Source organism: Neopsephotus bourkii, unplaced genomic scaffold (genome assembly GCF_033783945.1).
Source record: "Neopsephotus bourkii isolate Nb327-2 ecotype Australia unplaced genomic scaffold, CSIRO-AGI_Nbou_v1 NB_1760, whole genome shotgun sequence".
NCBI lineage: Eukaryota > Metazoa > Chordata > Aves > Psittaciformes > Psittacidae > Neopsephotus > Neopsephotus bourkii.
This window is the reverse complement of record NW_026902234.1, coordinates 2,369,479-2,396,313: the sequence shown is the minus strand read 5'-3', so window position 1 is coordinate 2,396,313 and position 26,835 is coordinate 2,369,479. Positions and strand designations below refer to the sequence as shown.

Here is a 26,835-nt window from a genome sequence, read left to right as displayed (position 1 = left end):
ATACCTTGCATTGACAACGGCTGGACTTGGAACTGCTGGTGTGAGGGCTGGTGAACACCATATCCTCCATGCTCTAGCAGTTGGACTCAATATTAAAGGTCTTTTCAAACATAGCTGATTTTATGATTCTACTCATCTTTTTTGAGTAACTGAAGATTTGCATAAGCACTTATGAAAAGGGAAATGAAATGAACCATTTCAACTCATATTAGCTAGCATGTGAGAAAGTTACTGGTGATTTTTCATTGCAGATGAAGCAGGGAAAGTCACCCTGCACAGCTGCTTCTGTGCTCTAAAACACACGCATGGCTTAGTGCTTTTGTATAGCCACTGGATGGGGAGAGGTAGGGAAGATGGGTACTGATCATTGCTCCCAAACTGTGCAGATATTCAGACTGCACTGCCTCATCTGTCTTTTGCTTTAAGACAAAAAACCAAAACCAAACCCCAAGTGCATCACACCTTTTTTGCATGTCTACTGTTACTTTCATATTTGTTGTAAAAATCTACAAATAGATATAACCAGCCTAATTTTAGAAGTATTTTTGGGAAGATACTATGAATAATAGCTAATGCTTAGTGATATTAAACAATTTAGGTAGCATGTAAAAAAATGTAACAAAGCTTTACTGATGCCCAGCCCTATTTGTTGACTTGACAATTCTTCTTCCTCCAAGCCAGATGTAGTAAGAGATTTTACTGTTTATGAATTTATTTAACAAATACAGAGTCTTTACACAAGTCACTGGTTATTTTGCTTCCACTTCTGACAGTGATCTTGTATTTGCATTATTTGTATTTGTTGCATGACAAATGCATTAATAAACTCAAAGAACATAATGAACTTACAGGATGAGAATCTGCCAGATCACGGAAAGTTCCTTTTTTGCCCATTAGCTTCCTGTAGACAACCATGGGAAAATGTACGTCCAGTATACAGTTATTGTAAATAGCCAGCCCCAGTACTATGCCAATCAGTGTAAACTGACCCTCGGTTTCAAAAGAGGACGGATTAAACCAAAACAGTTTTGTAGATTCATCATATGTGAACATGCCTGTAAGAAAAATGAAGTTGAACAATCATGGCTACATTTCAATAAAAATGACACGTAAAACATACCATTACAAACACATTTGCATTAGAATGTCTCTAAAACACGCTTAGCTTAACATTATAGTGAATTTAATGTGAAGAGAACCTGCCTACTTTAGGGTAATTTGAGCTGCTCAAAATACTGTTACTAACATTACTATTTAAAGTATGCAGGAGACCTGTGATACAACATCCTGCAATGCCCACCAAACCTGTACGTGCACAGCCTTTCATTGCCTTCCATTACTGAGGAACCAGAAGCACATAGTCAACATACACTGTAACTCTTGATAAATACAACAGGGCAAGAAAATAAGTCAAAACACATGTGGATGAAATAATCCTGAAGAACTCCAATTACTACAAAGTGGCAGCCTTTCCTTAAAGGCTTTTCCAGGTCAGTTGAAGCAAAGGAACAGGACCAGATGCAGCCCTATTACTGAATTGGAAGCTATGAGAAAAGGGCATGGATTAACCATCACATATAATCTTAGATCCCCAACACATTTGGGTTTTGTTTGTTAAAGGTACTTGGCAAAGCCCACTGTTGCTGCAGCTATCACGTACATCTGAACTTGAGGAGAAAATGTTAACATGAGACTGTGTTTCACAGGAGAAGATGCAACTTTTAACAGCTTATCACCATTGAAAGCAAAGAGGTTGTGCTTTGTTCCCCTGTCCCCTTCATCTGATTTTCTGCAAGTCCACAAACTAAGTACCTTTACAGAAGTCTTCAACAAACGGCTGAACTGGCACATGCCAGGAGCTACAGGGAGCGGATACGACTGTACAGACAAGAGAAGGATAACCCCTTACTCTTTTGGCTGTAGATTAGCTCTTGTTTATGAAATTCAAGTTTGTGCATAGGCTATACACTATTTAAATGAACCCTATAGTAAAATCCTTTTCCTTACTAGATACTAAAACAAGATAAATTCACACCCCATAGACTTAAGGGGACAAAGAGACTAGTATAGTCACAGTGACCTTTTACAGCTTGATCTCATGATTTCCAGGCAGAGCCTAAGGAAAAGTGTCCAGGCTCCTTCCTCCCAACACAACAGAATTTAGATGCACATGGTCAACAACATGAACTACGTTTGCCACAAGGATTTATCTTGTCAGCTCTTAAAAGATATGCTTATTTACAGCCTATTGAGATGGTACTAACTGATTACAAAGCCACAAACAGAGTCACGGTATTACTCCCAAGTCTAAAAATGTCACCTTCAGCCAACAGATAAAGCCTGAATTCTCATTCAGTGTAAGGAAATGAACTGCAAACTCATTCAGAGACTGGCTATTCCCCAAAATTGAAGATTATTTATCACAGTAAGATACGAGGACAGGGCTAGCTATTAGGGGAAGCACATAAATAACAAGACTAACATCAGGTAAGGAAATCAGAAATGGATAAGCAACACAAACATACATAGGGGAAACATTAAAGAGAACCCTGCATTCCATTTTCTGAGTTGACTGAAGTAACTTCTGGATTACTGGCAAAATAAAAGCAATTACTTGTACTTTCTGGAAGATAACGGAAGAGTTAAACAGTCAAAATAAACAACTCCAGCAAATGTCCAATATTTAAGGATTAACACTTTACCCAGACCAACATCTGGAAACACTTTAATGTGAAATACAGCACTTTATTCATTGACCAAAACTAAGACTATAATACATTAAAATAAAAATGAAACACCAGAATAAAATGGAAGCTTCAATAAGACAAAACCAATTGTATAGCATTGGTTGGAATAGTGTATGAAGTTATTTCTTCTTCCCTTTTACCATGGTGACTGTTGGTCATAAATCTAATTTTGATGAAGTAATTACCTCCTTTGAGTAAAACTTGACAGTAGTTTAATATCAAAATACCTGAAATGTAATGGCAACAAAACTTACAGGTATAAGCATGACTTCACACATACCTATCAGATGATATTTTAAATTCCATTTAAAGGATTTCCTTCATTTTTTCTGGTAAATAAAGTGTTTATGAATCAACAAAAGCCCACTTGGCATATATAGTGTATAAACTGTTAAACTGCAGTGCATATTAACAGGTGCAAAAGAAGAGTATGAATGCAAGCTACATTTTCTGGTTTTGCATATTTATGTCAAAAGCCAATAAATACCCTCCCTTCCCCCCCCCAATTGGTATGAATACAAAAAGTGTACTTACTTTTTACTTTCTTGTATTCTGACTACAGAAGTAAAATATAAACCATGCATGCACACCTAATCTATTACCCATCTTTATACACAGGGAGCATATATACACTGCTGGATCTTAGCTGAATCAGACTTCAGTTACTAAATGGGATTATTTCAATATAGGTATACCACACAACTTCTGCTTAGCTAGACGCAGGTGAAAAGAAAAAGAATAAATGTATTTCACACTGAAAATACACCTCTGTCAAAGTAGTGAGACCTCCTTGTTCTGCTATACTCCAATTTATTCCAAGTAACCTTGCTAATTCAGATTCCAATCCTTCCAAGTTAATGGTAGTATTCAGAGTAAGACTTGCCTATCGATCTCTATTGCTTGTTATAAGAACTACCTTGTGTAATGGTAAGTGCTAAGGTTCAGATCCTGTTACTGATTCTGGGGACTTCCTGTTCAACCTGACAAATTGAACTTTTATGTTTATATTCATCAATTTTCTAAGCTACAAAACCAACAGCTTTATTTTTTAAAACAGCTCAATGAACCCAAATTAACTAATGGCTACATGCTGCTGAGCTTCTTTAAAGGAAGCCTTAACAGGAACTGCAATGTGTCATCATCGTTCAGAAACTATGAAATTAGCATAAGAACCTGGTAGGTCTAATTTCTATTCTAACCCAAAGTATTAGTAACATTTTAAGACATTTTAACCTTCGCAGAGCAGCAGACCAGCTGCATATTAAAAGCAGTACCTCCCTGCATGTATGAAGCAGAAGCATTAGACACTGGTGCAGGGAACAAGAAGGGTAAAATAAAAAATGGTAAGATGGAAATGTGACTGTAAAAACACAGATATAAAACTTCGGCTCTGATATATCAAAATCTCTTAGTTCTAAGTAACTACAATGAAATTTGACATTACTGCTACACTCTGGGTTTGTACCCCTTTTAGATGAAATCATTAGAAGAACTGATGCTATCAGATGTTTTAAGCTGGAGGAAGGGGAGGAAATAAAAACTCACCATAAGTCCTACTCTGGTTTTATTGCAGAAGCTCTTCCTCTTTGGTTTGATTACTAATTCTAGAAGCTAATCACAAAGCAGAGCGAGGAGAAAGGTGAGAGAACAAACACAGGAACCCTGCAAAGAAACCCTATACTACTGATTTATATCCAAACAGGCAGTGGTAGCTTTCACTAGCTATACACATAGCTTTCCATCATTCCTCCTTAGGAGGATGACTGACAACAAAGACATAGTGAGCCTCAAGGGGTCAAATACTCTCATGATCACCAAGAAATCTGGAGAGCTTCAGAAAGAAGCAGCAGCAGATACAGAAAGGCACTGCATAAACACAGAACAGGACAGGTTGGAAGGGACCTTGAAAGATCATCTGCTCCAACCTTTTGTGTGAAAAGGTTGATAAATTAGTAAATTCTTGTAGCACATACCAATATCTGGATTGAAGATTTCTTCCACAACCAGTTGAAAAAATTCTTTGGAAACACCTCCTTCATCTACCCCTTGCTCTCCTTCAAATTCAACATACAATTGCTTCTTCAAGTCTGCAGGATTTTCCATGGCAATCATCTCTAGCTATTGAGTGAACAGACAGAAGTATTTAATTAGTAAATCTGTTTACCAGAAGAGTCAATTGAGTATCAAATAACGAAATCAAAACTACGCTCCAAACTTAAGAAAGCAAATATAAACCTCAGCAGCAAAATACCAGAAACCAATTGTAATGCTATATCACTCTAAGCCTCTATCAGAATTTGGGGATTAACACAGCAAGAAACTTACCACAGATCTGATGTTAGCCAATTAAGACTGTTAGCATTCTCCATTTCTATTCTTTTAAGCACTTATTTAAAATAAGTTAGCATTGTGTTGCACAGAATTCACAGAAAACAGTATGAAAACAAGATTTATTAATGGGATAATCAAATTCATCTGACAATGAAAACAGACTGCAATCTGATCTACGTTTGACAACAAATGGTTTTGTGAAGGGATTACACATACGTTTTCAGAGTGAACGACAGAAGACAAGCCTTTGACTAGTAATTGCATCTCACAGAGAAAGAGCTGAAGAAAAAAGACAAAAACCAGAACACCCCAGAAATTAGAAGACACTAATATTACAGTCAAATTGGTCTCCTTTCCTCTTGACTCTAATGAAGAAGTCTCAGAAATCTCTTGCTTATTTCTTCAGTGCCTTTAAACAGATCTACTGCACTGCTTCCATGAAAGTGAATATTCAGTTAAGGTCAAATACCAGTTATAACATCTCACAGGAAATGACTTCATGTCCACATAAAGGCCATTACATGTCTTTTACAACAAAAATGTATCTTTTCAGTTAATCAAAAGTTATGCAAGAATACCTTGCAGCTGATAATATGCTGCTTAAAAGAATAAATATATTGGTTAAATCTGTGCAACATTAAACATGTCTTTGTGGCAAAGAAGAAAATGCAACAGCAGTAAAGCACAAATGGACCTGTGCATTCCTCTACCAAGATTGTATTACTGGTGAGATTTGCCTCTAAGCCGGACTACTGCAACCTGTACTTACCACCAGGTGTCCTTAACACACCGGAACACTTCTGCTCCACTACCCTACCTTATCCACACACACAAGCCAACACAATCTTTACATCCCAGAGTTTTACTACACAACTGTAAAGGAGAACAGGAACAGAACAGGGAGGATAAAGGTAGCAATAATCACACCATCAACTCAAAATGACACCACCAGTAAGACACATCTTCTCCTGGTAACTGCCAATCAGCCAGCCCATGTTTCAAGCAGCACAGCAGGGCAGATGTGAGACAGTGCTAAAGGTAGTTAGCATTAACAGCTCTGGAGACTCTGAAGCTCCTCATGCAAAGAGAGCATGTGGAGAAAACTGCACAATCTGGAACTGAAAACTAGTGTCGGAAGGAAACAGAGTGTAACTTCAGATCATATAAAGCTCAGGTAAAAAAAACACCACCACCAAAAACCCCAAACCAAAACAAACAACAGGCAAACCATGAAGACCCCAATAAAGACGGCAAGTCAGATCAGTTGATTGGGACTGATACTGTTACAAGATCACCTGGAAAACATAGTTATGTAATACATAAACCATTTGGTATTCTATTGCATACTAGTTGCAGTGGTGGCTTTGCCTTTAAGGAGACCAAATAATACTTATTCTTTGAAATTCACTGTAATTTTTATCAACAATACTTCTGCAACAAAACTATGTTGTGGTGTGCATCCCCTGCCCTGCTATTCTCATCACATGCTTTCCATAAAATGTAATCTTTTATCTTGTAAAATCATGAAAACCTTAAAATTATACATCTTACAGATATGCAAGATCTTTTCTTCCTGAACAGGGCAACAATGGAGCTTAACCCATGTATCAAATACAACTGAGATTTTCAAAACAGAGAAGTAGCATTTATTTTAAGATCCTCAATACTCATTATACATTCAAGCTGGACAGACAGTTCTCCTAGTTGAGTCTCTTCCATTTACAAGTGGCACTAATAATGGCTCGTTTTTTTTTCTCCCCAGTTACAGCTATTGGCTGTGCAGTATACAGCATCAGCAGTTTTCTATTTTGCAATTTTCATGAATTTTGAGGAGTTCTGAAAAAGCAAGTATTGCCTTTGCATGTCCTTTGGGACAGCAACCCTTTGTCGTAAAGGCTCTTTTGAGTCATAGAAATACACTTCTACTAAGAGGAGTTCTCTAATTTATAAATATGAAGCAATTAAAAATATTTCAAAAATGATTTTTTTGCTGAAAACTACCCTGCAATGAGTGATGCAAAAGAAATGCAGCATTTAAAAAAAAGGGGGAAGGAAGCACTTGCAGTTCAGCAACACTGGCTAGACATATTGGAACAGTGCACTGGATGTCTGTGAGGGAGTCAGAAAAAGGATTACCAGAAAGCTAGCATTTTGAGTGAAAGCCTAATGTTCGTTGAAGTAGATTCTATAACCAGGACAATGTTGCTAAGCTGCTCAACTGCAGGTTGTGGGTTTAGCTCCCCTTTGAACATCTTGTCTCAACACTGACATTCCATAAGGAAATTGGAACTGAGTGGAAAACACAGCATTAGTCATGATTGTAGAGAAGCACTAATTTTAGCAGAACTGCAGCAGTGTTTCTGTAGCAAGGACATATGAACTTCAGAAATACATTACACCAATATGACATTAAAAAGCCTGATGTAACACCAGAGTTTGACTACCTTCTTAAAACTGATGGTAGCTGAACTAATTTCTATTCAGTTAAAAACAGTCAAAAACCCCTTCAAGTTCTAGTAATGTAACATAAAAGTTCTCTTTCAGGAGGAATCTTTTCCCCACTAGAAGGCAGAAATGACATGAACACAACTAACTCAATTTTGAAAGTACCAGTGACACGTCATGACAAGTCCATCACTACATTTTTCTGAAAACCAGCATGTGAAGTAATACTTCAAATGACTAAGCAGCACCCTTGCCAGCTGTACTTTATGGTTCATGTATATGCTTGAGTGGGGCTTGCATGTGTCAACACAGTCACACACATTCTGCATGCAACCAAGATGTACTGGTGCTGAGATTTTCAACAGGACACACATACATCACCTTAGTTCTAAAAGAACCAAAAAGGTCCTTAAGTACTTTGTTGCTAATACACTCTGAGAGAATCTGCCTACTAGCTTCAGCTGTCACATAAGAGTTCATGCTTATCAATATATTCAGCAGTCATTTACAAGCTAGAGGCCTGCTGCCTGCCAGCTATCTATGTTCCATGTGAAATTTGTCAAACTGAATTTCTAATTTGTGAGCAAGTACCAGCCAGACTCTGATGAAGGAATCCACCACATTTTCACTTGCACAACTTGTGTGTTGTAGCTCACACCCATTAAATTACTGCTATCTGAGAATAAATCCACATACAAATAGCTGTTGAGTGATAAAAAGGGGATGATGAAGAGTGGATTTAAGGATAAATTTCCTTTCAATACTACCACATCCACATAACATGATGCAGCAGAAGTACAGCTGACCTCTTAAACTTGTTAGATGCAAAAAGGCATATTAACTGCTTTCAAAAACTGCAAACTGAGCTACCAACTCCCAGATGTAAGGGCTCCTTAACAAATATGGGGACTAGCGCTTTACCAATTCCAAAATTCCTCACCCCAATGTCTTTTCAGATTAACATACATACAAGTATACAACAAATACGTAATAGAAAGCAAGCATATTTCATTATGTCCATTTCAATGTAAAAAAAAGAAAAAGTTTCTGATGCAAGTTTCATACATGCAAAGAAACTGAACAATGAATGTGCAAATAGTTTTTGCTTAGATGTACATGTTTCAGAGTGAATTGCGGTTCTCTTAATAACCGACTCTTAACAACTTACTGCATTAAAATGTATTGCTTCAAATTCTCAAGAAAAAATCCTGCAGTAATAATAATAAACATCACTTACCAGTGCTCATATTTGTTTTAATGAAGTACAGTGAGATGTACACACTGAATTCTAGAAGTTTAAACATTAAATATTGATAAGAGAAACCCAGCTTGGTGATCACTCAATTATCTCGATCAATTAGGAGAGAAAGACTGGTATCATCCATTTGCAAGAAGAAATTATACTGATGTATTTGCTTGCAAAATATCCAGCATCAATAAGGAAAATATGAATAAGAATCTCAGCCTCATTTTAATAAATACTCATGAAAATGCTTTTATCGGGAAGTTCTCAGAGTTATTCCATATACAGCCTGCACTGACTGTTCTGTGAAGACACAAGTCTAGTGATCCGAGTATGTAATTACTTCAAAGTCTTTAAGTATTCAAACTCCAGAAATAAAAAATACAATTCAAGGGTAAAAATATTTGTAATCCTAATTACTTACCTGTAATTTAAGCACCTTTAGAAATGTTTTGCCACTAGACAGATCTAAGAATACGCTTTCACTGCTTAAGAATATTATCTTGGCAGTATCTTTCTGATAGTTTTCCCTTCTGAAGTTTAGTAGTGCACCCAAACCCACAACCATTACTGATACAAACTTCCACAGTGTAGCTTTCACTTAGGTTTTATGCTGTCAGTGCATGGTACTATCTTTGACTAGAATCACTGGCAGAACAAGTAACTTTAAGGATTAGTACTCAAGACTGAAGACTTATTTCAGACCAATTAGGACATGGTAGTGAAGTTTAAAGATTACTAAAATCACTTCTCAATCTGCTACAGGAAGCACCTGTAACAACAGCATTCAATTCTTAGATCAGGCACTCACAGAAGAAGCTGTGAGACGATACCATGGAACAGCACTTTCCTTACAACACTCTTCCAGCAGATTTGCAGCCTAGAGACTTTCTGAGGTTTGTGCATTGGTCACAACGAAATACCTATAATGCCCATTACTTTTAGATGGATCTTTCTTTCATAAAAAGCTACAAGTTCTGGGCAAGGACATCCACAATTTTAAGGTAGTCAGGTAAAGCTGCTTGTGTTAAGCCTGCTTCTTGATAATATGAGCAGGTGCTATGAGTTAAGAAAACCAGTATTCCTCATTCCATTTCTTCATGCCATCTTTTATGTACTCTCTGTCATCTTTTTTACCACTAAGAGGCCTTATAGTCTTTCTGAAGAGACTCTAGACTCTCCTAATTCATTTCTATTGCATTGTTTTTGATACTAAAATGAGAAAAAACAAATGAGAGACAGACATAGGCACACTGTAGTAGACACAGGCAATGTTTACTACATGTTCCATTTGGTCCTTTCTTAACTCCTAACACTTCTTCAGGAATACCCAAAAATGTCCTTCTGAGCACCGATACTTCATATCATCAGTTAAAACGTTATCAATAGCTAAAAGGTGACTCTGCAGACCCCTTACATATATTTATCAACACTCTTTTTTCTTAATGCCATCATCTTACAACAGTTACCTTGTTGCACCTGTTTGAAACGGCATATACTCTCTGGCAAGAACAGCAAGCCTTCACTCCATTTTAGTGAGCATTTCCTGCAAGAAATTCTTGGGCTGCACAGTTCAGCTCAGACTACTTGAATTTAGAACAATTTTATCTTTCTCTTTTATTTTCTGTTCCAGAATAAACAGTTTTAAAATCTTACTCTTCTTGAGGCTTTGACAAGAGTCAGATCACCATAATTGAGCATGTTCTGACAGCTTAAATTAACAGCCGTAAGAGGATCCATGGCAACTGCCCAAACATGTATTCGCAGACTGCTAGGCTGTGCAAGGGCTCCTGCAAGGACACCACAAATTAGTATGTTTGAGCTTAATTTGATTTAAATTACCTAAATTTCCAACAGACCAAGAGTGTGCGCAGCAGTAACTGCTGTGACCCCATTGTGATACAGCAGCTGCACTAACTTCATGTTGCCCATGTGCCTTCTGAACAACAATAACATTTTTACTGTCCTCAAAGATTTCAACTTCCTTCCAGAGCAAGCAATACGTGTCCTTTTCTCATATTTACAGATTTTCTTCTCCATCATGAGCATGAAGAGGAAGGTTTGCTTCCTCTCTGCTAGAACAGACATCAAATCAAACATCTCTCCAAAACTAGCTCTTATCCTTTTTTAGCCCATCTTCTCCTAAAGGGATAATACTATCCCTCCCTTTTTTTCCCCCAGTATTTATGTATCAGAAAGCTGAACAGTCAATGTAGGCTCCATTACTTTAATGTGCCAAAACATAACAGGATACAACTGTACTATGGGCCCTGATGGGATGCACCCACAAGTACTGAGGGAGCTGGTAGATGTTATTGCTATGCCACTCTCTATCACCTTTGAAACAGCATGGCAAACAGGAGAGGTGCCCAATGACTGGGGAGAAGATAACAACACCCCAGTCTTAAAAAAATGCAAGAAGTGGAACCCAGGAACCAACTGGCCAATCAGCCTAACCTCCATCTCTGGAAAGGTGATGGAATAGCTCATCCCTGTGATCCCGGATGTCACCTCCAAGTATGTGGAGGACAAGAAGGTTTATTAGGAGTAGTCTGTGTGGGTTCACCAAGGGGAAATTGTGCTTGACCAATCTGATAGCCTTTTATGATGGAATGACTGGCTGGGTAGATGAGGGGAAAGCAGTGGATGTTGTCTACCTTGACTAGGATTTTGACACTATCTCCTGTAACATCCTCATAGGTAAGCTCAGGAAGTGTGTGTTAGATGAGTGGCCAATGAGGTGGCCTGAGAATGGGCTGAATGGCAGTGCTCAAAGGATTATCATCAGCGGTGGAGCCTAGTCAGAGGACTGTAGCTTGTGGTGATCCCCGGGGGTCAGTACTGGGTCTAGTTTTGTTCAATTTACTCATCATTGGATGAAGGGACAGCATACCCTCAGCAAGTCTGCTGATAATGTAAAACTGGGAGGGATGGCAATTCTCAGGAAATAGCTAGCCCATCTGGAAATTCATAGGTACACAGAAAAATCAAGGTGGGAGCTCATTTAGGGCTCTCACAATTGACCTTCAGCAGCAGTTAAAGTCATCAAATTTAACTAAAAGTAACTGAGCTGAGCTGAGAGGCAAAAGGAGATACTTTTCCAGAGTTTCTCTAAACACCTGTCTGGCTCTTCAGCAAGCTTTAAAGCTATATTTGAATTTCCAATTTTGCAAACAGTGTTGTGCTTTAATAACAGAACACAGAAAAATGAGCTTCTGAGAAATAACAGCTTTTAAGTGAAAAACTAGAAGTAGGAAAAGTCCTAAAATTAAAGGGCAGATTTACAGGAAAATTTTCTGTGAAGTATTCTTTATAGTTTGTATCCTCCGTAAGTCCCATCTTCCAAAAATGTGTGAACAAATGGGTTTTACTTTAGGAAGCCAGCATATTCAGAAACAACCTGCTCTCACAGCTCTCAGGTACCAACAGGTCTGTTCTCTTTCCTCAGTCATACCAGTATTTGCACCAAATTGCAACAACTCTTAAAGTGAGAAGTTCTACTTATGCAGGCACTCCACATTTTACATCTCAAAATTCAGAAGTCCACAACAAGAGTACACAACCGAAAAGTTTTAATTCCAATCTCCATTTGAAAAATTCTGCTATCAGAAGATGATCCAAGACACTCCACAGGACAAAGGAAAAGTACCAAAACATAAGAGTAAGTTGTAACTGCAGAATCTGTTAATGGGGAGTAAGAACTATTTGACACTTTAAAATTCCTAAGTCTGCAATCACCCAGAGTAGAAGCAGTTCTGCTTAACATACAAATCTTCAGCAGCACGTGTAAAATTCAAATTTAATATGGTAAAGCTATCTGAGTTTCTTCTAGAGGAAATCTAGTACATAAACCACTGCACACACACAGTCCTTTTCAGTAAGTCAAAGCCCACATAGTTCGCAGTAGTCAGAACCAACAACGTTAAGTTCCATGTTGTTGCATGACTTACCCGGACAAGCGCATCATCTATGATGTGATCACGTCTCACTTTAAGTCGCAAATATGGGTTGAGCTGCTGTCCTTGAACTAAGCTGTAGAGCACAGTTATGCGTCTTTCACTGTACATCCGGATTCTGTTGTCATAATACAATCCCAGGTTCTTGGTAACAGCATTCAATATGAAGGGGCAGGTCATAAAAGAGAATTTATTTTCTGTTTCTACTTTGAAGAAAGTGTAGTCTTTGTCCATTTCTAGAACATCATTCAGTGGTTCATTAATAAATTCTTCAAATGGGATAAGCGGTTTTCTGCAATCTATAGTTTTAACACCAAGTTCAGTTTCCAGTGGGTCCACTCGAGGACCTTTTTTATTTCTTCTTTCCTCACCCAAAAGCTCTTGAAGTGTTAGTTCACTTGATTCTGGGATGGGTTCTTCATCTTCCTCTTCATTATGATCTGTATCCACATCCCCTCCTACTACATTTGCATAGTAAACCATTTTCAAGCACTTTGAAGCAGCAACAACAGCATCATCATCATTCACTAGGTTACGACTACTGAACTCATTGCTTATGACTTTGTAAGTAATAAGTTGCTGAAATGTTTCCATCATTCTCCGAATTTGGTCTGCTCTGTACTTAGACCACAATCTGACTAGTTTTGCTTGAGCTGCAAGGGGCAGTTTGCTCATTGCTTTGCAAAACAATGGTAGAGCCATTTCCAGGTATTCTGGGCTATGAAGATTGCCATTCTCCATAACGATAATAAACAAATTCAGATAGTTAGGATCCCGAGAGTACACATTATGGTAAGTCAAGTCACATTCCACATTAGGTGACAAGTACACAAGTGCATTTAAAAAGGCAGTTTCTATTTTTTCGTTAGACAGTAATCTATCGTAGACCCGTCTGACTGCTTCAATATCTACAGACACTTCATCTGGACCTAGTTTTTGGAGGTTATTATCTCCCTGTGTGTTATCACCTATTCTTGATGATGAAGATGATGATGCACCTGAATCTTCTTCCATAGCAGCAGCCGAACAGGCAGCTTTTTCCTTTTCATCTTCATCTTTGTCTTCATCCTTTCCTTGAAGAGACTTGAGCTCCTCCTTCGTGTGCTGCTTGGCTTTTCGGAAACTCTGTACTAGTGCTTCAGCACTAGAAAATACTCTCCCAATCACCCGGATTAAAGGGGAATAATCCTCTTTCTCCCGACATAGTTCAAGAATTTCATATATCTTGTCTTCTGTTAGAAAAGTCACATCTATAAAAAGACAAAGTATTAATTTTGTTGAGATAAAATACTTCTGATTTGCTCTTAATGTGTATCATCATTAACACCAGAAAAAAAAAACCCAAACCAAAACAGTGTCAGTGTTGGATAAATTTAAGACAGATACTTTATAATTTCATTAGCATGAAGAATCATGATTTCATTCACTATGATTATGTAAAACATCTTATTTATGGATGTCGATCCCTGATAGAGAACATGCTCAACAGTAAAACTGTTTTGCAGCCAATTAGCAGCATTTGGTAGTTAATATTTTATCATATAAACAAGAGCAACTAAATCAATCACTAAGATGTTTAATCTTTGAAAGACTTAATGAATACGACTCTGTGACAACACAGTCTTCTGGTAGGTCTGCACAGTTAATGTGTAAGTCATTAAGCTATATACCAACTAAACTGTATCAATATCTTTTTTCAGACACAGCAGATATGCATGGACTTCACACATTAATTCTCCCTTAGAAGTAGACTTTTAAAAAAAGATCCAATAGTTAGTTTTGTTGAATTTTAATGGGAATATGAGATCTTACTTTTATTTTTAAAGCTTTCTGCAACTGTTTTTATTCTGAACTGATGCCTGAAAATCCTCCCCAAAACCACAATACATGCTCAGAAATTTATGCTGCTTCTAAATTACACAGTTGAATATGTGGGTTATTTCTTTGTACATTAGGCCTCAGAGAGACAAACATCTTGAGTATACTCATCAACATACTATTCAGATGAACCAGCTGGTTTACATGCATCATCTGCATGCACTCCAAATACCTGCCTGTTGCCACCTCTCCCCCAAACCCCTGATATTAAAGTTCTTTCTTTAATATGAAATCTTTCTTCTTTTTTCTAAAGAAAAAAAGATTTATATCTTTTCTATGCTTCTTCTCAAACAGAACCCACAGATTCTCTCACATCAGGTGATGATTTAGAGTAGAATTACCACATGATCAGACCCTGAAAAGATGTTCTAGTTTAAGCAGATTCTTCTGAACTGACACATAATTCAGAGCTAGAACAGAATCTGTTTAATAGCATCTCTGGAGAGCTAAGAAACGCTCATCACAGCACTGTATTCACTAACCATGCTAGATCAACTACCTGTGCAGAAAGAAGGAAGTGTATAATTTTAATAAAGACAGTTCTATGTTAAAAGTATTTTGAAATGTGACTGCCTACACTACTATTCATTCCAAGCAGTCATTAAATTAAAAATACAAACTAAATGATGCCAAGACAGACAACCTATTGATTTCTGCAGATTCCTAAGCCATTGTTAGAGCACATACAACACAGGAAAGACTAAGCTTATGTCACGGTACTGAAATTGACTTCCAACCAATTCAAAGACAGTGAAAAAATATTATGAAAGGATTCAAGCTTAGCGCAACATCTCCTATTTGTACCTGCTGTGGTGCACGTTCCAGAAGCAAACTTGACTAAAAGAAAATTAACTGCTGATACAGATGCTATTTCATGCCATAGCTCTTCAAAATGAGGGCCACAGCCTCAAGTTCACTAACACTGGATTGCATAGGTTATTCACAGCATAAAAATTATCAGCAGAAGTTGACTATTTAACAGTATATTACTCTTCAGATTTCTGTACTCACAACAGGAATTCCCCAGTCATTCTTTTAAACGTTTCAGTATTTAGTATTAAAGAATCTAGCCATGTGCTATTTCCAGATAAAATATTTAGTATTACCATTAGCAGTTTCATAACAGTTCTAAATCGTATCCTTCGACCATCCTCTGAGCTATCAGAAGAGTCTGCCCCATTTTTACTTTACAGTAGTGAGAACAAATGTAGTATAGCACAATACAGCAGCGAGAGAATAACAAATGTATAGTGAAGTTTTCTTCTACCTCAAGTCAATTTTAGTCAACTTGTGTGTGGATATGTGAACTTTTACATGCCTTCTCTTCTCACCCTTCCTATTACAACTAAGCGATCCAGCAAAGTAAGTGTATCTCTTCTGATCCTTGGTCTCAGTAATACTCCATGACAAATCTGTACATGAAGTCACGCTTTAGCCATGATCCTTGACTCTGAGAAAGACTGCATGTGGCATACATACTGCCAACAACACTCCCCAGTTAACAAATTTATTAATTATCTTTTCATTATCCCTTATGGAAACTTTGTTATGATTGTGCGCTCACTGCCTGTCCACCGATGTTCTCTGCTTACAGTTCCACGTTTTGGACAAACATTACTTTCCACAAGTTGAAAAGATTTTCCCAGGTAATAATGACACAGATTTTGAAATGGCACTCTCTCTCTCTGACTACATTTGTTACGCATGCTTTTTTATAGTTTTATGATTTGATAATTCCCTTCCTCTTTTTGGACAGCCATCTAAGATATTACTGACATACTGACAACAGCCTACAGGTACATTTTTCTCCACGTAATAGTCTTAGGGCTTAGCACTACAGAAAAGTAATTTAAATTATTGATTCTGAAGGTTATTTCTTCTGTTTTATTTAGAACTTTCAATTCTATGTCAAGCATAAAAGCAAGCTGCATATCTTCTTCCTTGGCTTAGCTGCAGTTTTCACAGTAACTGTTACTGCAGATGGATTTAAAAAAACCCCAAACAATTCAGAGTGCTGAATTCCTTAGACATCATCCAATTCCAAAGGTAATTAAGAGTCTCCAATGGCCTTTAAGAATGCATTAATGATCTCTGTCCATATAGCTACAAAGACGGGTCAATAATTGAGATGCTGCAACACATCAAGTCTGAGTCACTGCTTCAGACAACAGACTGACTCTGCAAATGGTTTGAGAGGACTCTTAGACATCTATCTTGGGGAGAGAGGACAGCATGATCAGAACGAAGGAGGAAAGTTCTGTACATAGACGCCTCCATTAAAAATACACAAAATCAAGAGACAAATCACAAAACAGACCTAATGTTCCTCTTGCCCACCTCACAATACACTGGCTTCCCTTTCCCCTACCTACTGTTTGTCTCTCTGCTTACTCAGATCATAAATAATTTCAGAACAAATTTATCTGTGCATCAGATAAAGAACAAACAGATGCAGGTAAGTATTGACTGGAGCATCTTACAACACAGTACTATGTTTATTGCTGATTCTGTAGGACTTCTGAATTCTTTCCTGTAAACAGTTTCACCTTCTTTAGAGTGAATGAATCTGAACTTCTGTGTTTATACCACTTACAGCAATGATACTTAAAGGTCTGCTCAAAGGTTAAGGGCTTTAATTTCATTTAGCTTCTGCTTGCACCACGGGTTTTGACAACACTAGTATGTATTTACTATCCTATAGAGTTTAAAAAGCTAACTAGAAGTTATAAAAGACATACAGAACAGTTTTTAATTTTTGTACATTGGCTTAGAAATGACTTTGCTTAATTTTTAGCTTGGTCGAAGTACTGCCTTATCATCCACTGTATCATTTTTTCTTCATCTGTTTCTTAACAGAACTGGAACTAGTTAAAGCATAACCTTTATAACTCATTAACTACAGAAGAGTTGTGAAACTAAAGCAGACATACAACAACATTTTAAAAAAACAATCTCTCCATATTTGCAAATCCAGTTATCTCAGAAAGCAACAAATGCACATGGATTTTAACAGGGACATGGTAAAGATACAGATTTAGAATCAGCATTAATCCAACCATTTTTCAGATTCCACAGTAAAATATCCGATTGCCCAATATTGTATTTTAAAGTCAGCAGAAACCTCCCGCATTCAGCAGAACACCACCACACTGAACTCCGTTATTATGCATATGAAATGTATTTTACTGAAAAATAACTAAAGTAACTTCTTACCTTTAAAGTCATCTCTCGGGCCTTGCATTTCCTTCTTGTTCATTTTTCTGTCAGTGCAGGAATTGTTATGGGCACCTTTGGAATTGTTTTCTAGGTAAGCTGAGCTCGTTCCTTTCTTGGAGGGATGAGGATCACAGAGTTTTGCATTAATCTTATAAAGCTCGAGGGCCTTAATGGCTGCTGCATTGTTATCCATACGGAGAAAAGTTGGACAGGAAGCACAAAATTCATTCGTGCAGGCTTCATTTCCACAGCCCTCAGTTAACTGGTGGTAGTAGCGCTCTATTAGATGCTTTGCAGCTGCTCGCTTCCTGTAGCAAACATTCAAACAGTAAGTACAAGGATTAGTAGAGCTTTCATACACAAAGCTCATTCAAAAGCATCAGCAAGGCAGAGATTAGTCAGGCACCGAAACACAAGATTTCTGTGTCAGAAAGGACACATCAGGAGGGTTTTTAAATGCAGGATTCTCATCTTGACAAATGCAAGTATATTTAACACAATTTAATTTGTGGGTCCTACCTAAGTGGAAGGTAAATCCTACTTATGCAGTTTTCAGCTTTACATTTTAGCGCTACAGTGGACACAATCTTGTTCAGTTCTGAACAATCTCAATTATCACTAGAAGAGAGACCAATTCAGATGCAAAGCAAGGCTTCAAATGAAGCAGAACCGGATCTCACACAGGTGATTAAGTCTGATGTATAGTACTGAGGTAGATTGCCACTGACAGACAGAGGGAAGAGATATGAAATACAAACAATTCAGGCATTTATTTAGTAACACTATCAATACTACACCAATACCATCTAAAGCCTTTAAAAATCTAAACCATTTTTTAAACAAGACTCCAGATGAATTAAGGTTTCAGATATTTAGTCTGTTTAAATCTGTAGGAAAAATATTGCCTGGTTAATTAAACTGATGACAAAACCACAACCACAGATGAGCTCAAGGTTGAATGTAATTCCCCTCGGCTTAATAAGGTATATGGTTCTCAAAAAAGCTATTCACCCAATCCTCTCCTTTCTCCTGCAATTATACATGGCAAGTATGTATGCTGAAAAATTACAAGTGCATTACTATACAAGTCACTGTGCTCAGTACTATATATACACACAAGAAAATTTAACTGGCCAATTACTAAGGTCACAGACTTATGCAGAAACATGCAAATAGTAAAGAAATCACTGGAAAGCTGTAGGTAACTGGGACAGAAGCAGCTGCATGCCGCACCTAGAGTGACATATTTGATCACATTTTGGCAAGAAATGAAGTTTTTGGGGTTTAAGAAAACAAGTTATTAATGAAAAATACCAGATATGAAACATTTCAAACATTTTTATTAGGTGAAACATGGGAGCTTTTTACCTAATTTTAGTGATACGGTACACTATAAAGATTAGAACTTGTGAAGCAAGATTTTAATCAGAAATTATGTTAAAGTTGCCTCTTCTAATGTTGACGCATGCATAAATTCTGCACAGAATAAGCATGAGAGAACTGAAGGGCTAGACCGACCGGTACTGCTCAGTACTCTAGGTCTTAATACTGCTTGGTTAAATATCACGAGTTTCAATGTAGCCGCTTTAGAAGCGAAAATGTCTCCAAGTTCTGAAAGTAACTATCGAGCCATGTATTATTCAGCAATAACACCTTTACTCCTTCCTTTTCACCCTTCAGTATCTCATGAGCCTAGGGAAGAAAATACTTCTTACAAAGAATATCATTACCTTCATGTCTACTTGACCTTCCAAATGCGCCAGTGCATTCCATGACAAAAAAAAAAAAAAATAAATAGGGAAGTTTCCCTGGCACTTTGAGAGGGAGGAGAAAGATCATAAAAAAAATATAAATAAAAAATGCAGCACGAGCAATACCATCAAAAGCACCACTGTATAAACAGGGAATAGCGGCATTCTGATTGAAGGAAAAGAGTTCTAGCCTCTCCCATTTTTATATGTAGACTCAAAACTTGTGTTTCTCCATGTACTCATAAAAATGCAAGGGTTTTCTGATCTTGTCTTTCATACTTCAGCCTTCAGGACAAAGGCTTTAAAAAAACCCACAAAAAACAAACATGTGTTTTAATACAGCTTAGACCAGTACATGATTTTGCAAACATCTATTTCTGAATGACAAGATTCCATGCTTTGATCATTGCAGTCATTCCAGACCTTCAGATTTATAGTGTGAGATATTGTCATTTGTAAGCAGGTAATTATATCATGTGAAAACCTTCCTTTGTTAATACTGAATTTTTACACTTGAGCTATGGCCACCCGTCTCTCCAAAATGCTCCTTATTTACTCCTCTTTCAGTCTCTCCTATGCATACAAAATGGTCATTATTTCATATACACGTTACCATGTTATCCTTCCATCTTACTCCTCCACTGCAGTCTATACATAGATCACAATTTTTTTGCCATAATCTTCTGACCTATGTAATACACCCACAAACATTACATGGATTATTTCTCAGAGCTGTTCTAAGTGTGGGTATTTCTATAATGTGTTGTATATATCTCTGTGTGTGCATGTATAAAAAGGGGTATTTAAGAAGTTAAAGCAGCTGGAGTTGTTATTCAGATCAAATATATCATGAAAAGCTTACCAATACCTTAAGAAGGGAGAACTTACATTTTCAAATCGGAGAAATTGTTAACTCTTGCAGAGGTGTGCACACCTTTCTAGCTTGCTTATCTCGTCTGAATAAAGTTATTTTAATGCATAAACACTGATATATTAACAACAAATTTTAATGTATTAAATGACACTTCAATGACATCCGGAGATGCCAGGAGACAAAGCTAAGCTTTGACTTGTCTCTAACAGTTAACTTCTGAGGGACAGGATATTTTGCTTCCAATATTTAACCACCAATTACTTCTCAAACTGTGCCATGCCTACAATAATGCTGTTTGTACAAACATTTTCATTTTGACTTGTAGCTGCGGACTCACTGCCTCAAGTTCTGTGAAATTCGATCAGAGACAGAAGTCTGCCTGAAAGCTCAGTTTTTCTTTTCTGTTCTTTTTTTTTTTTAATCAGCTAATTAAATGTCTTCCCACCTCTTCCCAGTGGGCTGTTCCACAGACTTTAGCATGGCCTCAGATAAATTTTTTAAGTAAATAAAAAAGGTCATACTCAAAGCAAGGATACAGACCTCAAAAGGTAGAAGGGAATTTACTGAGCCTTCCACAAGAGCTACCCTTACTGAGCTCCATCCATGAAAGCACTTACAGAGAACGCAGCCTGAGTAAGCCAGTGTGTGATTTTACAGAACACTAAGTTACTCCATACAACATTCCCATTGGTACTTGACGAATTATTGTCAGTGGCTGGTGCCACATTTCCTATATTATTGAGAATAAAAAAAAAGAAAGTAGCATACCTTCCCTGCTCTCCAGAGGTGAAAACTTGATCGCTTTCTACATTCCCTTGCTCATTTAGGATGCAGAAAACTCAAGTTCTTAGCTTGAGACATTAAAACTGGGTCATTAAGCAAGGTAACATAAAACCTATCTCTATTCTTAGCTCATGCTACACAGTGAAGACTGCAGCTCCCTTTAAGATCCTATACAATGATCTAATGAAGATTAACTGGTCCCTTATAAATTTGATTACCAGTTTACTGTATGTTAGCACACAGACACCTCCTAGCGTTACTGAGGATTCAATGACTGACTGCCAAGACTCACAGTGCTGTTGCACATCCAAGTATGAAACTGCACCAGTGTGCAGTTGTAAACATTTCACAGGCATATCCTTATGGGCTAAAGATAACTTCTCACACACTGGGCCTTGAATAACCTCCTCAAACAAAGACACACTACTGCAGTGAAGAGGAAAGGCAACTAAAAAAGACATCACCTTCCTTCCCAAAGTCCAACAATTTCATGAGCATCATTTTTCCATTTAAAAATATATTAATATTCACTGACTTACTTTTGTAGTACTTGGGCAAAAAAAAAAAGCCTTTATACTATTTAATTGCTCTTTAACTAATAAAAAGCCAGGTGATAAATACTTTGCATTTGTAATTTAAATGCTGCCGAAACTGTGGAGTATCAAAAGAAACGTGCACCACAGAGCCTCTGCCTTTCAAAATACTTAGGCAAAGGTGGGCTGCATTTTGGGTTGTAAAGTCATTTCCAAATGTCTAAAACCTATACGAAACGAGATGGCATGCACTGGTTCAAAAGTTCCTATGTAATAGCATCGAATTTTCATTTCTCAAATTAAATACAGACAAGTACCACAAAAAGAAAACTATAAAAAGGAAACTTTTGTCACAGAAAAAAGAGGAAGATTTAAACATTTAAGGAATTCTAGAAAAAATGTGAAGCATAATTCTTTAGAGTCCACCTACAAAACAAAAATTTTTCCATCCAAATTTCAAAACTTGCCTGAAATAAAAAATAACTGCATAATTTTAGCTTTAAGTTTACCTAAACTTGAAACCTTCATACATATTTCTGATTGTTTTTTGCTTGGGACATAACTTTTATGTTATTTCTACAAAAAAGTTTGACATCACTCTAAGATGTGGAAAAAAAAAATTAAATAAAATATAACCAACCCCCCCCCAAAAACCCAAACTAATAACAAAAAAAAACCACAAAACAAAACACAACCACCAAAACCACAAACCAAAACCAAACAAAAAACACAACAAAAACATTCATGTATATGGAAACCAGAAGAAATTTATGTTTGTCTTCTGGGTAGGAAAATTCCAGGGAATAGATTTTTTAGTACTAATAGTAAACCAACTTTCAATATATTCCTTAACACAGAGGAGCATAAAGAGACTTCACACCTGCAACAATTATATACTTAGGATATTAAGATGACCAGCAACAGAAAGCTGTTAAAGTGTGGCTTATGGATGAACATCTGTCAAATACTGCTTTCTAAGAATTTCAGTTTCAAACCCTGCATGTTGGTTTCCTGCTTCTGTTTAGTTAAGAACAGCAATGTTAGAGAATATAAACTTCCCGTAAAAGCACTGCCCACACAGACCCTTCGGAGTTGCCTCCACACTGAACTGCCAAACACTCCACCCAGCGTTGGAGCTGAGTCCTCTGTTCCAGCAGTGTTGCAACATCCTTTGCCTGCCTTAGCTACTGCCACTTCAGCGAATGTACGCCTGCAAATGCACATAGCACATGGAGCTCACATTTTCCAAACCCCGTTCTTTCCAGTATAGAATAGAATCATAGAATAGTTAGGGTTGGAAAGGACCTTAAGATCATCAAGTTCCAACCCCCCTGCCATGGACAGGGACACCTCGCTCTAAACCATATTACCCAAGGCCTCGTCCAACCTAGCCTTGAACACTGCCAAAGATGAAGCAGTCACAACGTCCCTGGACAACCTATTCCAGTGCCTCACCACCATAACAGGAAAGAATTTCCTCCTTATATCCAATCTAAACTTCCCCTGTTTAAGTTTTAACCCATTACCCCTTGATCTACCACTACACTCCCTAATGAAGAGTCCATCCCCAGCATCCCTATATGCCCCCTTCAGATACTGGAAGGCTGCTATGAGGTCTCCACGCGGCCTTCTCTTCTCCAGGCTGAACAGCCACAACTTTCTCAGCCGACCTTCATATGGGAGGTGCTCCAGCCACCTGATCAATCTCGTGGCCCTCCTCTGGACTTGTTCCAACAGATCCATGTCCTTTTGAGGTTGAGGACACCAGAACTGTACACAATACTCCAAGTGAGGTCTCACGAGAGCAGAATAAAGGGGCAGGATCACCTCCTTCGACCTGCTGGTCACGCTCCTTTTGATGCAGCCCAGGATACAGTTGGCTTTCTGGGCTGTAAGTGCACACTGCTGGCTCATGTTCATTTTCTCATTGACCAACACCCCCAAGTAGAGTATGGTAAGCCCCAACAGCTGGGGTGCACACCATGAACCCCTTGGACCGCAGTGGCGTCACCCAAGGGACCTCCCTCCCCACCACGTGTCTTAGGTACACTGTGCCTATGGGAACAACATGTGCTGATGAAGACATGGCACTTCCTCAAGAAGGGTGAACCTGAGAACAAAAGAGCTGTTCTTGTTTTACAGAAGAATGAAGACAGACAGAGAGAGAAAGGGTCTATAACACAGCACTTATCCCTCAATCCTGTATCACAGACAAATTACCTTAATACAGTCCTATTAGAAAAGCACCCTTCATTACTGCCCTTTCCTCTTCAGGTTATTAGTTTCAGGACTCTTCAGAAATAATGTCATTCCACACCCCAACTTGTTTCATACTGTGGTTCCTATCTGTCCTTAAGAAGCATTGCAGTGCCCTGTCACCTATGTGATCCTCCAACATTCAATTAGCCATAAAACTGAGAGATGAATTATGCATCAATTACATCCTGGCTTTTCGATCCAAGCAATTTCAGGAAAAATCCCCAGTCCCTGCTGCTCCCCACCTTCTCTAACCCAAGCCCCACAATATTACAGGCCTGAAGCCATTAAGTAACTGATTACAGGGAAACAATTATTAGGCAATTACTATAATTGGTAATGACTGCAGGCATACTTGACTATGTTTTAAATATTACACTCATTTTTACAGAATTAGTACCTTTTGAAAAGGGAAAATATACCCTTCATAGAAAAGCCCATAAATTTATTTAACTACAAAGAAATCTGAGTAACTGCCAGGATAAACATATTACAAGTTGGACTGATTATAAGCTTACAACATCTTACTCTCTTTGAACAAATTTGTTAGTATTTTAAAGAAAAGTATGCGATAGTTATCAGCTGTTAAATTCCCAAAGAATAATCATATCTAAACAAACAAAACATTTCAACAGTTCTCCAAATTTTGTTTTAAATTATCTAGTACAGAATCCTAAACTCTAATACTCTGTACAGGCTGTTAGGCTGCTATAAAACCAATTTTGACTGTATTGGAAAGTAATGAAATGACAGTAACTTCACACAGTTGCAGGAATCCTTCAGCCTTTTATATTCAGGACAAAACTAATAGTGAATACTTTAATCAGACACTGAGCGTAAGACATACTTTTTAGGATACTTTCCCTCGATTAAAGAAGTCCTGGCACTTGAGCAAGTACAATTAAACTTCATGTACTCTACTGAAAAAGCTTAACTTTGTCAAGTATGAAATTTATATCCTGTATTCTGATCAAGCAAAGAAAGGAGATTAGTATTAGCACTGCAGTGAGGTATCAGAAGAGATAGAGAGAGTAACTTGAAGACACTGATTCCAATTGTCTACTTGTGGACCACTGTAGTGTTTCAGTAGAAAGCATGACATGGGAGACAAAATATTTCAGACAAAAATACTGATTTATATCTAACCTTTGCACCACAGGCCTTGCAAAGAGACATAAGTGCTGATCAATCTTGTATAACTTGAAGAAACATCATCATATACAAGCAAATGACAATCACACAACTCTGTTAGTAGAGACTCTAGAACATGTTCAAGTTAGGCTTTCACGGTAGCATTCCTTCATTATGCCTTCATTCTGCATGACGCTGCCCTAGAAAGATGACCATGGTCACGCAGAAAGTAAGTGCAAATAATATGGATCGTAAGACTGAAACACCTAAGTTTCTAGTTTAACAACAACCTACCGTTCATGGATTAGACAGTTCCAGAGAGAATGATCTCTCCTCTTTAAGCTTTCCTTCATCTATTTTTAACTGGTAAATTTACAGCATCCTTCAAGCTCCATGGGAACAGAGGACTACAATACATTTGCTCCACTTATGTCTTCTAGTGCAAAACCTGGAATTCCTTTTCTTTCACTATAAAACTCAGCCAAACTGCACTTCTATAAAACTGCACTTTTGCTCTTGGAAGTAAAGGTAAACCAGACACTTAGTTGTAACTGAAGTAGTTGGTAAATTTAAGAAAGTAATAATTCTTGAGTGGGTCAATGCAGTCTTATTAACTGATGAAGCTTCCTCAGTGAATCACTGTCTGGGTATAAATGACGCATTGCAAGAGGAAATCTTTTCATTCATCCTAGACACACCACAGTACAATAGTTAGGGTTAGAAAGGACCTTAAGATCATCTAGTTCCAACCCCCCAGCCATGTACAATACAGTGCAAAGCTGCAACTGTACATAAAGATATTTCTTACACCTTCTTCTCTGAAGAATGGCAAAAAAACAAGCAGCAAATGCCACATAAATCACCCTATGTGTCAAAGTTTGATACAGAGGCCAGGAGCAGCATGTCCCATGGTTGTCATGCAAACCCACCTCTGCTTTCAGCTATGACTAATTAGAAACTAACTTAAGGCACTCTATGTCTTGAAAGCACTTAGAATGTCATCTGCAATTATGTAGTATGAAACACTAATACTTATACAGTTACTGTACATATTTGTACTGGTTGCAATTTGTTTTTCTGGCATATTTTGCGGCTGCTGCAGAATTTTCATTTTTCCATTCTTTCAAAGGAAACAACCCAAACTATCAAGTCTACTCCACTTTAAATCTCTGTGTGGGGGCGTGTGTGTGATGTCAAATTTCTGATATAAAAAAGGGGGAGGAAGTTTCAAATTTGAAAGCATCCAATCCTCAAAAACAGAAATTAAAGATGAATGCACAGAAAGCCAGCATATCAAAATACCCACCTCTGCCTTGATACATGATGAGATACAGAGTGTAATTACATGAATCGATAAGAAGCCAAGTTATTGTTACACTGAACAACTTAAATTTATATAATTTAGTGCTAAAGGTGTTTTAAGAAAGTTATACCAAATTGAAGCCGAAAATTAACGTAGAACTGTGACAGAATCTTAAAAAATTCAAAGACTTGAATGAATGCTAAGGAAAAAGACTCTAAAAGCTGAGTTAGCACTAAGATGTTCATCATGCATAGAGCCAGAATTTGAATAGCTTTGGATAAGCAAGACTTCTGCATGAAAGAATTTGCTGCTTAAGAATATGAAAGAGGCAGTTGATTTTTTTTATTTTAATTCACACACCTGAAAAAATACATGACTATACTCTTGG

The 26,835-nt window shown here is 37.5% G+C and overlaps 1 protein-coding gene across 9 annotated transcripts in view; it reads right to left on the bottom strand.

Annotated features, from left to right (window-relative positions):
- UBE3A (ubiquitin protein ligase E3A) overlaps positions 1–26,835 on the bottom strand; it is a 54,090-nt gene that overhangs the window by 3,819 nt on the left and 23,436 nt on the right. For all 9 annotated transcript variants that reach the window (XM_061377673.1, XM_061377674.1, XM_061377666.1 and 6 more), the window contains 4 exons: positions 17,814–18,124; positions 12,717–13,972; positions 4,721–4,865; positions 850–1,055 (listed from right to left, as the gene is read on the bottom strand). In XM_061377673.1, the coding sequence (XP_061233657.1) occupies positions 850–1,055; positions 4,721–4,865; positions 12,717–13,972; positions 17,814–18,009 (1,803 nt within the window). In that variant the 5' untranslated portion in view covers positions 18,010–18,124. The remainder of the gene's footprint in view (positions 1–849; positions 1,056–4,720; positions 4,866–12,716; positions 13,973–17,813; positions 18,125–26,835) is intronic.